General features: G+C 46.2%; 1 protein-coding gene across 1 annotated transcript in view; it reads right to left on the reverse strand.

Moving 5' to 3' along the window:
* The window catches only part of BOC (BOC cell adhesion associated, oncogene regulated), a 62,363-nt gene that overhangs the window by 22,395 nt on the left and 27,573 nt on the right, over window positions 1-12,395 (reverse strand). Inside the window, exons 3-4 of the mRNA XM_028495280.2 lie at window positions 2,123-2,284; window positions 1,108-1,424 (exon numbers count right to left, since the gene is read on the reverse strand). Coding sequence (XP_028351081.1) covers window positions 1,108-1,424; window positions 2,123-2,219 — 414 coding nt within the window. The 5' untranslated portion in view covers window positions 2,220-2,284. The remainder of the gene's footprint in view (window positions 1-1,107; window positions 1,425-2,122; window positions 2,285-12,395) is intronic.

Genomic DNA, 12,395 nt, shown 5'->3' on the forward strand with positions numbered 1-12,395 from the left:
GACCACCAACCTCCTGGAACCACATGGTCCAGGAGGGTGATAACGATGATGACATGGAAGCAGGGCTGTCCGCGATAAGGAGGCACAGCTAAGTCGTGAGGGAACAAGCTCAGGAGACCTTCTCAAAGGTTAAGCCCAAACACCATAGACCTCTCAACAAGATCCCCTGTTTCCTAGGCTTCAGCCACCAGGAAGGGGAGGTAATTCTTGATACTGTTGACCTTGAACAACATGGGTTTGAACTGCGTGGGTCCAAGTGGCTGGGAATCTTTACCCCCACAGTAAATACTATGGCACTGCATGACCCAAGGTTGGTTGGACCTGCAGATGCAGAGGACCCCTTATGAGTTATATGCCAATTCTCAAGTGCCCAGAGGGTCGGCGGCCCTCACCCTGAATTGTTCAAGGGCCAAGCGAATGTCCTGGCTATAGACTCCGCATATAAGAGCAGGTGTTGCGGCTGCGCTTCCAAAATAAGCCTTTGGAAGTTTATTTAACCAGTCAAGTCTCCTTTCCCATACGTACCACGGGTAGAAAATCAGGTAATGTGTGTATTGAGCTTGGGCACAATAGTGTACCCGAGCGGTAATTATATATAAGAGTGGCATGAAGTCTTCTCCCGGCATCCTCCTTGGACCAAAGTGTCGCCTCATTTCTTCCTCTCTACCCTCTGTCCCACAGTTTCCTTTTCATTGTGTTCCACTATTTCTGTTTCAGGAATTTAGACTATGCCTGCCCCTCAGAGAGGCAGGAGGCCAAGGGGGAATGGGAGGGCTCTGTTCGGACCACACGTGGCCCTGTACATGCTCTGACTGCAACTGCTGCGAGGGTGGGGGGAGGGGTGCACAACGGCATTGAAGACCACAGGGCGACCAAGTAGAAAGGCGCGGCGTGGCCCAGCTCTGGGGACCACAGAAACAGTTCAACCATGTCAAGTTTCCTTCTTTCTAGACGCTCACTCCAGACACTGCCTCTACTCAGAGAGCACAAACGTCCCCAGCCACTGGAGATTACTGGGCGGCCACCACTCTCTGATTGGAAACGTTAGCTGGCAAGGCCCCTTTTATGGTGGGACTGATGACAGGGGGTTTGATTGGGGTGGGGGACAGAGAGAGAACGGGAGGGGGCAGAGGAGCAGTACTCACTAGCTAGTGTCACGGTGGCTGGCACGCTGGCCACAGCCCCTGCAGGCATTCGGGCCACACACTGGTACCGTCCCACAGTGTGGTTGCTGAGGGCAGTGATGACGAGGGTCCCGCGGGTGATGAGGACGCCCAGGGCATCATCCGAGCCATTCAGCTCCTTCCCGTTCAGGCGCCAGGTGGTGTTCATCCAGGGGGGCTCCACCACGCAGCCCAAGATCACGGTTCCTCCGAGCTTCTGGACGGTGGAAGAAGGCTGGACAGTGACCTGAGGGACCTCGTCTGAAGGAAGAACAGGGATGCAGTGATGAACCGACACCCCCAAGAAACCAACAGCATGACCTGCTCAGAAGCACAGCACCCAGGCAGCCTTTCAGAGTTGAGCAACCCAGAGAGGAGTTGACCTTTCTCTGAAGAACTCTGCTGACCTCGGGTCCACTTCCCCAACCTGGCTTTTTCCCCAGAAAGGAGACTGGAGTGGCAGTGTGGTGTGAAGGCAAGAGCTCAGGCTTTGGACCTGACCAGGAGCTGCGTCTGAATCCCAGTGCCACTGCTTCTGAGCCAGGGAACGTTAGCCTTTTGGGGTCTCAGTTTCTTACCTGTAAAATGGGACTAATAATATTTGTCTCACAGCGTCGCTGGGAAGCTGACAAACAATGCATGTAAACTGCCCGCTGTAATGCCATATAGTAAGTGCTCAATAAAAGGCAGTTCAGTCATTATCGTTACTCCTCCTCTAGAATAAGTTTCAAATGATTAAAATACCAAAATACAACCAATATGATGTTATTGAGATCATTTCTCATCTTGTATTATTGAGCGTGTCCCTAAAGGTCAGTGGGAAGGAAATGCTCTTTGAAATCCAGGAGGAAGGAGGCCTTTTTAGAGGGTCCTTGTAGAATGCTTGATGCTTCCCTCCGACACTAGGGGCAAAGTGTTCTTTCCAGAAGGGCCACTGAGAAGGCAAGGAAAACACTCACTCAGGTTTGCGAAGCAGCCCGCCATGGCCAAGAGGAGGCAAGCAAGTGTGACCTCGGACCTCTTTCCTCTCTGCGTTATCATCATCCCACGCGGCATGGTGTGTCAACGTCCCATAAGCCAAAGGAGTCACTCAAAGAGGTACCGCAATCCCCTGCTACACTCTGTTGCGAAAAAGAGAGAGAAACGGCCGTGGTAAGAATGTCTGGGGCACCCCTGTGGTAGCCATGAGGCCTGGCTTTGTCCCCATGCCCCTTGCTTCCAACACACAGGTGGTAACATTCAAAGTCTTGACCTGGCCGGCTGTTGGAAGACTAAAGAACACTCTCATGCCATTTCTCATCTAACATAAGCTGCTTCTAAGTTGCCCCTTTGAGCTAGAAGGTGATGTCATGGTAAGAAGGCCAGAGCCTTGCCCAGTGCACCATAGCAACGAGGACAGGAGAGCCCAGGACATGGAGAGGCCGAGACCGGCAGCCATGTCCCAGGCTCAGGGCATTGAGTAGCCAGCACAGATGCTGGAAAGGATGCAGTTATCTTTACCATTTGCTTGCAGGAGGCTAGGTGCCCAGGGCTACATGGCACACCATGCTGCTAGTTTAGGCTACTGTGCACAGTGCTGTCATAGTATACTGAATGCACGCTGCATCCCTCATTTAGGGGATGTTACTAATTAATGAATCCTAAAGTCTCAGAGGCTCATGAAAGATCTCCTGTTTTGACTCACCCCAGCTCTTCACCTACATCCTTGTCAACATTCTTTGATTTCCTGGAACCTACCAACCCTCCTCAGCTTGTCTAACCTCTGCAACTCCAGAAACAAACACAGACAAAAGTCACACTCAGCCAAGGCCCCTCTTCTTCTCTCCGCCCCCTAGTGCTGAAATTCTGGTATTTTCCATCTCTACAAAATCTGTACTTTTTTTTTTTTTTAATAGACAATTTCATTTTTATTTTGGTCTTCTGCCAGATCGTTTTTTTTTTTCAGAGGCTCTCCTTTATATGCATTCTTTTTGGCCCTGAGTCCTAATCAGATTATTTTAACTTTAGTGACATAAAATTTTCACATAGTGAAACACACACATCTTAAGTGTATAATCATAAATGTGCATATGCCTAATACATTTTTTTTAAATGACAGAATTAAAGTGGAAATTAGGCAGTTTTATAATCATAGTGGCAATTGTTACACTCCCCTCGTAATAACTGACAGAACAGTTAGAAGAAAAATTGTAGGGATATAGAAGATCTGAATAACAATGTCAACCTTCCTGATCTAATTGACATTCATTAATCATTAGAGCCAACAACAGTATTGTTTTCAAGTGCATATGGGATACTCACAAATGCAGACCAAATATTGGGCCATAAAATTTCAAAAGACTAAAATCTTACAGAGTATGTTACTTGAACACAATGGAATTAAATTAGAAACCAACAAAACAAGATATCTAGGAAAGCCCCAAATATTGGGAGTTAACACATTTCTAAATAACTTATGTATCGAAGAAGAAATCACAAAGGAAATTAGAAAATACAAAATCTGCACTCTTGACAGCTGTCTGTGTTGCATCTCCACCCAGAACATTTCCTTGGGGGTCTAGACTGTACTGTTCCTCCAGCCGCTTGATGACATATCTCGGCTATCAGCCACCCTCTCATTGCCTGCCTAGAACTTTAATTCCGCCCCTTCCACAGTATTATTTCTTTATGCCTCGTTTAAGCTATGGTGTTTAAAAGATTCATCAAAATCACAAAGAGGCAAATGTACACACCCTTCTGTCACAGCCGAAACCAAGATCCTGCCTCTGTGTTTTCACTGCTGTACCTACAGAACATGAGACCAGTGAGGAAGGTGTGCCAACATCCTGCTAGGCAGGGAGACAGTAGAGTGAGATTCAGGTAACTGAAGGCAGCATCACAATGATCTAGACAGTGGATGCATATTCCTGAATCATGCACATGCGGCAATATTAATAGAATATTTCCAGGAGGGTGACATATACTCAAAATGCTAACACTTTTGGACCAGTTTATCTAAACCAGTGACTCTTTCAAAAACTTACAGTCATCACTGAAAAATCGCAGGAGGTAGTTAAGCTGCCCAGCTGACAGCTGTGTTACGCTCTCCAGTCTCTGGAGTTCTGGCTACTTGTACGGTCTGTTGTAAGAGCCGGTCTTGGGCCTCTCAACACCCATGGCTCCTTTCACAGAGGACTGAAGGCTGGGCTTCGAGGCTCTTGCTCTGTGCTAGGGAGTGCTTGAGATTTGCCTAAACCTCTCCCATCTCCAAGCTCCTCTGGCTTTTCACCTAGCTACTTAGAGAGTTAAGAGGGCTACACTGCTTTGCCAAACAAGCACCCCTCCAAACCAGATCTGGGGCCCAGCCCCACACTGATGCTCGGAATGGTTTCTAGGGCAGAGTCCTTTCCCCTTGATTTTTAATCCTTCCCTTTGCCTCGTGTCTTCAACACCAGAGGACTTCCACTCTTCTGGGGAAGAACAAGGGGACATTTTCTAAAAGAGGTTTGAAAGAAACACTTTAAGCTTTTCCTGACAAGTTTTTCCCTCTTGGGGTAGAGAGAGCTTTTGCTCTTTTCCAGACAATCCAGGAAATCAAAGGGCCGTGTTATCAGCAAAGTGAAATTAAGGGAAGCTGCAAAGGATGTGAGTATGGCAGGGGAGGGCAGCCGTGGTGGGAGGGAGGGCACGCCTGTTACCACGATAGGTATCTCGCTAAGCTCTTTGCACAAGGTATTCTTTTAATCTTCAGAACAACTCTGCATGGTGGGGACTATTATCCCCACTTTACAGGTGAGGAAATTGAGTTCCACAGGGTAAGTAACTAGCCCGAGGTCATATAACTGCAGGCCTGGAATGAAACCCAGGTTGGGCTCATTCCCAAGTTCTGTGCTTTTAACCACAGCAGTAGCCTTTTCATGTTTTTTTTCTACCAGCCCTCTGCACCAAGTGGGTGCTTGATGAACAGAGTTGGAATAGGGTGAGGTACAACAATGAGGAATTTTAACAGTGGTTTATTAATCACTGTTCATTAAGGAAAAGTTCATTAATATAGTTACAGACAAACACCAAAAAGCAAGCCTTTGGTGTCCCTTGAGGATATTGCCCACACCTGCTTTTCCCCTGCCCCAAGAAAGGAAGAAAGAAGGAAAGGAAGGAGGCAGCAGGGAGACAGAATGAATACAAAGTAATAAAGGGCAGAAAAAAGACAAGCAGACAGAGGGGCAGAAGGGCTGTTTCTTATCCCAGCACAGGGTGGCCACCAAGGTGTTTGGGTTGTAAAGTCGACAAAGGTTTTACTGAGGAAATTCAGCCCAGACCCCCTCCTGCTTAACGAGGACCAGCCAAACAATTCCTGTTACTTCTGCACCCTGGGTAATTTATAAGGTTCAAAATGGAAACAGACCCCACTACTGCTACCAGCCACCATCCCGCTTTTAAAGGAGAAAAAAATGTAGCTGAGGAGGGAGAGGCAGTGAGGAAGCAGGTGTCCAAAGAGGGAGAAAGGAGTTAACTCATGAACTCCCACAACAGAGTTGTAAGCAGGTACCACTCAGTGAGCCCAAAGCAGGACACATGGGGTCTCCGTCACGGCAAAGCAGAACCGTGACAAAAATACAGAGGTGGGGGATCACCTATGTAGCTATGATGCATCTTATTTAGCAGCTGGGGAAACTGAGCTGCTTCCTGGAGCAAGTTACCTAGTGAGCTAGGTCTAGAAAAATAGTTCCAAAAATGCCGGTTTGTGAGAACATTTTTTTAATAATAAAAAAAAGGCAAGTAGGGCTTAATTGGAGTACCTAACTGCAGTGTAACTTTGTCCCACTGTGAAATGAACAAGGTACAATTTCAAAGTTGGGTGAAGGCAACAGTAAGGCCTGTTATTTTTCTTGGCAATGCAAGGTAGGTCTAGATCCTTCTTATTTTTTCTGCCTATTCTCAGAAAAAGAGATCAAGGGAAAAAAAAATCAAAAGCAGAGAGAAGGGAAAACGAATTCTTGACATGAATTCCTCATTGAGGCCTAGGTACTTTCTATTTTTAAGGGTTACTTGGACACAAAAAATAAAAGAAAATGCATCTGAGAAGTTGAACTGCTGACATACAAGTCCCCACTGAAATAATCGCCAAGCAGACGTTTTTAAAACTTTCCAAAAACAACAAAAGCAGAATACATGTCTAAGGTTGAGACCAAGCACTAGAAATTACAGCCTTAGAGTATTTATTTTGCGAGAGAAAATTACAAACAACTGAGAGTCGATCATCAGCAGGAGGAGGCCAGCTCCACCTTCTCCCAAGAGGGCTGGCGGGCTGGCAGGAGCGAGAGGGAGGCAAGGGCACCCGAGGCCACATCTCATCCCCTGATCACCCGGGCCACTACAGCTCTCTGAGACAGAGGCCTCCACGGTCTAAAATGCCAAACACACTCTGTGGATGTCCTATGACCACTAACAAGATGAGCTACACAGAAGAGCACGTGATCTAGCAGGTAGCACAGAGAGTCTTTTTTTTTGCGGTACGCAGGCCTCTCACTGTTGTGGCCTCTCCCATTGCGGAGCACAGGCTCCGGATGCGCAGGCTCAGCGGCCATGGCTCACGGGCCCAGCCGCTCCGCGGCATGTGTATCTTCCCGGACCGGGGCACGAACCCGTGTCCCCTGCATCGGCAGGCGGACTCTCAACCACTGTGCCACCAGGGAAGCCCGAGAGTCTTTCTTAAAAACATTCTTCCAGTGGCAAGAATGAGATCTGACAAAATTCTTGTTCCAATGGTTGAGAGGGTCTGACTAGATGAAAAAAGGAATAATTCTGAACATGTTTTTCACATGTTCCCAATTCTGTAGAGTAAGACTGGCCTTTTCCAAGGCAGAGATAAGTTTTGCCCCGAGAAGGTGATGCCAAGTGACTGGAGGGTCAGGGCTGGCAGCCCTCTGGCCTCAAGAAAGAGGGTGGTACTCCCGCACAGAGGACTGACATTGGGGGAAATCTTGGGCAAACAAGTGAATTTAATTCTCAGCTGAATATGTGAGTTTAGACAGATCTAGGAGAAGGATTTAAGAAAGAGCATTTTTTTTTTCTAACGTAAAAAGTTTTTACCCCCAGACGTAATTAAAGGGAAACATTTTAAATCAGGAGGGACCTCAGCAAAATTAATAGCTTTGGATAACACCTAACAGGTACCTAGTATTATAAATGAGGAAAGCAAGGTGCAGAGAGGCTGAGTGATTTGCAGAAGGTCTCCCAGTTAAGAGGGATCCAGGGTTACAAGTCAGGTCTCCTGACTCTTAGTCCCGTGCTCTTTCCACTATCCTGACTCTGTCTCCCAGAAGATTGTTTCTGGGTCATATTAACCAACTGCTTAAAACTGCTTTTAGAACTAAATTTAGAATGTTCCTGAATTTACTTCCTTAGGCATAAAAATGTCACCTGGATCATTATCTATAACAGTAACTTTCTGTGTGGTCATTTTCATTCTTTTACCATTTAGATTCTAATCTAGAAGAATCTCTTACTGTTCTTTACATGAATGTCTTTGATAAAATTTTCTGCAATGATGAAAATGTTCTATATTTGCACTGTCCAAGATGCTAGGTAGCCACTAGCACTTGTGGCAATTAAATACTTAAAGTGTGGCTAATATAACTAAGGAATTGAATTTTTAATTTTAAGTTAGCCAACAGGGCTAGTGGTTACCACATTAGGCAATACAGTTCAAGATTAATATCTGGAACATCTACCCAGATTACTGTGACATCACACAGAGGAGAATAACAATCGCTTGATGGTCTTAAGTATGAGCCATGCTCTAGCCAGCCTCTAAATATATTTCTAGCCTATTCCTTATCCAAAGTTTGTGTATGTTTTCTATTTAAAAACTATGTGTAGGGGACCTCCCTGGTGGCTCAGTGGTTAAGAATCCGCCTGCCAACGCAGAGGACACAGGTTCGATTCCTGGTCCAGGAAGATCCCATATGCCGCAGAGCAACTAAGCCTGTGTGCCACAACTACTGAGCCTGTGTTCTAAAGCCCATGAGCCACAACTACTGAGCCCATGTGCCACAACTACTGAAGCCCAGGCACCTAGAGCCTGTGCACTGCAATGAGAAGCACGTGCGCCACAACGAAGAGTAGCCCCCGCTCGCAGCAACTAGAGAAAGCCCGCGGCCAGCAATGAAGACCCCATGCAGCCAAAAATAAATAAAATGAGAAAAAAAAAAACCCAAAATCAAAAGACTGTGTGTATTGTGATTTTATTATCATTATTATTATTGGGAAGAAAAAAATATCACTGTGATCTACCATATAGAAGACAGTACGCAAGGCACTGTACTAGAAGATGGATTCTGTCCTGAGCAGCTTAAAACAAAGCTTGGAACGTAAGTCAGCCAGTGCTCGGCAAATATCCATAAGCTCCCCACTTCCCAGCCTGCTCTGCAGTTGGCTTAGGGCCAGGTGATAAGTGCTGGCCAATGACATGTAAGCGAACATGTTCTGGGTCACTCACAGACCAAGACAGTTCAGAGAATTGGGGGGCTGCTTCTCCCTCCTCCCACTGCCATATCCCATGTTTCACAAGGCATAGATACGAGATGGAAGAAGATAGCACAGTCTATGACAGGAGAAGAAATAAATCTTTGTCGTATAAAACCACTGAGGTTTTGAAATTACTCTCATCTAACAACTTTAGCATTCTTTACTCTAGAACCTTAATGGATATCAATTTAGTCACAAATGGGAAGTGGAAAATGAGCAGAGGGGGGAGAGCATTTTCAATTTCAGGCCTTCAGGAAAGGTTTTTCTGGATAAGTGGGTAGGAAACCGGGCCTTCTGGAATATGTGCACGTGTAAGAGCCGGAGGGCACTACAGAGGGTGACACTGACCTGGTGGGAAAGTTCTGTTTGGAGGGTGGTACATCAAGCAGATGCTTATCTTGAAAGTGGTCTCCTAACCTTTCTGATTTTGCTCTCTCATGAGAAAAATATTCTGGGTAAATCTCCCAGAATATTCTAATACATGCATATTTATTTATAAATGAAACGCACATACTGCCAAACTAAAATTTAAGAGTAGGTAGAAGTGAAACCACATTTTAATGACTTGTTAATCACGATTGTTTTATAATATCATGAAGCTAATACCTTAAGGCAGAAAGCCTATTTAGGATTAGATTCATCACTAATGATATGGATGTAACCTCTTTCAAATGGTCTGCTTGAATGTTAATTAATTTGTTCACTTCTCATCAGATGTGATTCCATTATTATTGTTTCTACCTCCTAATGTGACTTGAAAAGGGTCAGCTCTGCTGTTTCCATCCTGTTTGCATGTGCCGGATTATCAGCACACTCTTCAACCCAATTTCTTTGCAGCAATCTTTTTAATCTACTTGTCCTTTTGTGAGAGTTAATTTAGTTAAAACTAAATAATATAATCTATAAATCCACTTAACAGAGAACAAGAAAACTGGGGAGTGAATGATCAAGATCAAGTGAGCGAGGTCCCCACCGTCAAGCCCTCCGAGAAATGCAGATCTCTCTGTTGCAACACGTCATTGCCCGACATACAGACTAAAGACTGTCAATCCCAGTATTAAATATTAGGAAAGCTGAATTTCTTTCTTATTCCTTTTGTAGATAGAAATAAACCATGAGAATCTCTAAAATTTTCTTCTCGTGCCCCAATGGAATATCTTATCTTTCCCCTTTGGAGCCCCCAGTTTGGAGACCATTCTAGAGGAATGAAAAGAGACAAGGGAGGAAACTGAGATTGGGTCATGCCATGGAAGACTAGGAAAAAGTCTGAAATTAACACCATAGACACAGGGGAACTATTGGTGGTTTGAGAAGGGACTATATAAGCAAAGAGGCATTCTGGGGAGATTAGCTAAACCTGGGCTAATTCACACTGAACCCCACATTTATAACAAGCTGCTTAACAACATGGACAGAGCTTACTTCTTCTCAGGTAGGTAGACCCCTTTACCATCCAGGCAAGGGGAAAGGAAGAGTCTGGACACAGCATCTTAGCTCTGGGGAGGAATCCCCCCAGGGAGAATCCCCCTCTGCCTTCGAGTAAAGAGAAGGTCTGGTCTCTTGATTTGCCCACTAGACAAATCTAATCCTCTCCCACCTCTACCACTTGAGGAAAAAGTTACTAGGGAGTCTGATTTCTTGGTCATATATACCTCTTCCTGAAAATGGCCTCATCTCCTTAAAGAGATTTTTTTTTTTTTAAATCTACCTTTAAAGAGAGAAAGGTGAGAAAAAAACCCACAAACCTTTTGCTAAACTGGCAGAAAGAGAGAAAAGAAAAACCACGTCCTTTCTTCTACACTGGCTTCTCAATCCCCCCACCCCTATTCCATATAAATTCAACTTGACAACCCTGCTAATTGGATAAACGCAGCTTCTACACTCCTAGAAGGCCATTCCCTTTTCTTTTTTTTTGTCTTTGGAGGGCTCAAAACAGGGCGATTGTGCTGTTCTTTAACACGAATTCCATCTGCTTTATTTCTCTCTCCCCATTCACCGCTCCTCTTGAATATTTATGAGGCCTTCCCCCCTTCCCTGCCCCTTCCCACCCCGCCTCTACCGCCTTCCTCCGCAACCCCCCGCCCCTCTCCTCTCCCTTCTCTCAGGGCAGCTCAAAAACCTTCCAAATGCACCCCCCCTCCTTGCTTTAGATAAACACAGGCAGTGTCAAGTGTGAGGGGTAGGGGGAGGTGGGGAGGAGGCTCAACTGCCAGTCACGCCCCCGGCCTTCAATGAGGCCCAGGGGCCTCCCCTAATCTGCTGCATGCCTGCCATATGGGGGCTGTGTTGCCCAGGGAAACACTAACAGGCAGAACGGAGCTTAATAGAGTCCATATTCATTGTAATGCAGTGAGATAGCTCGAGGCACCACTGCCTCTTCGGTCCAGTTTCATTCTCCTGTTTCCTTCTTTCTTTCTGTTTTTCCTCTCTTTTCTTTACTTCTTCTTTTTAAAAGGACCAGGTCCCTAGAGAGCTCTAATCTGGAGAAGTCTGGGCTGGCAGAAAGGCAGGACTGTGGGGTAAGGAGTGATGAAGGTGAGGTGATGCTGAGACGGGGGCTTGGAGTTGGCGGGGAGAGGTGAGGAGTGGGAGCTTCTTGGGCAGCAGAGTGGGGAGAGCAGCACAGCATCTGCGCGGGGGGCCGGGGCACGTGGTGCCGCAGGTGTGAGCGGTCCATGCACGTGTTGGAGAGACGGTGTGGCCGGGGGAGGGGGGCAGGTCGATGGGGGCCTTGGCGCACACAAGCCTTCAGAGCTATTCAGCCTGCTATGCCTAGATATCCCAACCCCTACCTACCTACCCCCAACACCCACCCCAGTCAATTGAAGGGCATCAAGCCAGCAACACCTACCTCCCGGAGGTGTCAGGCCTGTGGTCAATTCCTAGCTCTCCACAGTTGCATGGAAAAAGTCACAGGTCTTGCAATGAGATGAAACTACTTTAGAAATAAATCCCTGTAGGGGCAGAGGACCCACCCGCCTGCCAAGCTGGGGCCCTCTTTCTCCTCGGGCTGCTCTGCCACAGCCAAACTAAGGGCATATGGGGCTTGAGTTGATGGAGTGGGTTGTCTAGCTGATGAAGCCTTGGCATGAATATATAAGATGGAAGTGAGACTTAGGGCTCCCTGAGGTCATAGGCGATCTTTCCCCAGGGCCAAAAAGGGAAGGAGAGGAGAGATGTGGGGAGGGAACAGAGTACATTTCTCCCAACTTCTCAGAAAAAATAAAATTGGTAACCAAGCTATGACAGAATTCTTAAAGAATAATCAGTTTTGTAAGTTGTGAAACATAGTTTTTTGTTCTGTGACTGTAAAAAAAAAAAAAAAAAAATCACAAATTTAAAATCAAGACAGAAGATAAAAATGAAGAAAAACTATAAAAACGTTCACATACTCTCCTACAGTTGAAACTTTAATCCCATGGTCTGGTACACAGGAAGAGCTCAGTAAATGGTTGCCGAAGGAATGAACCATGTACACGCTCCTATAGTTGTACTATTGCTGACCAAGAACTTGAAACTCTTTACCCAACTGACAACTACAATCAGGGTTCTGGTGGGTGACAATGGCTTAAACAGAAGCAAAATGCGGGCTTCCCTGGTGGCACAGTGGTTGAGAGTCCGCCTGCTCAGGCAGGGGACACGGGTTCGTGCCCCGGTCTGGGATGGGAGGAACCCACATGCCACGGAGTAACTAGGCCCGTGAGCCACAACTACTGAGCCTGT

Source organism: Physeter macrocephalus, chromosome 1, assembly GCF_002837175.3.
Source record: "Physeter macrocephalus isolate SW-GA chromosome 1, ASM283717v5, whole genome shotgun sequence".
Taxonomy (NCBI): domain Eukaryota; kingdom Metazoa; phylum Chordata; class Mammalia; order Artiodactyla; family Physeteridae; genus Physeter; species Physeter macrocephalus.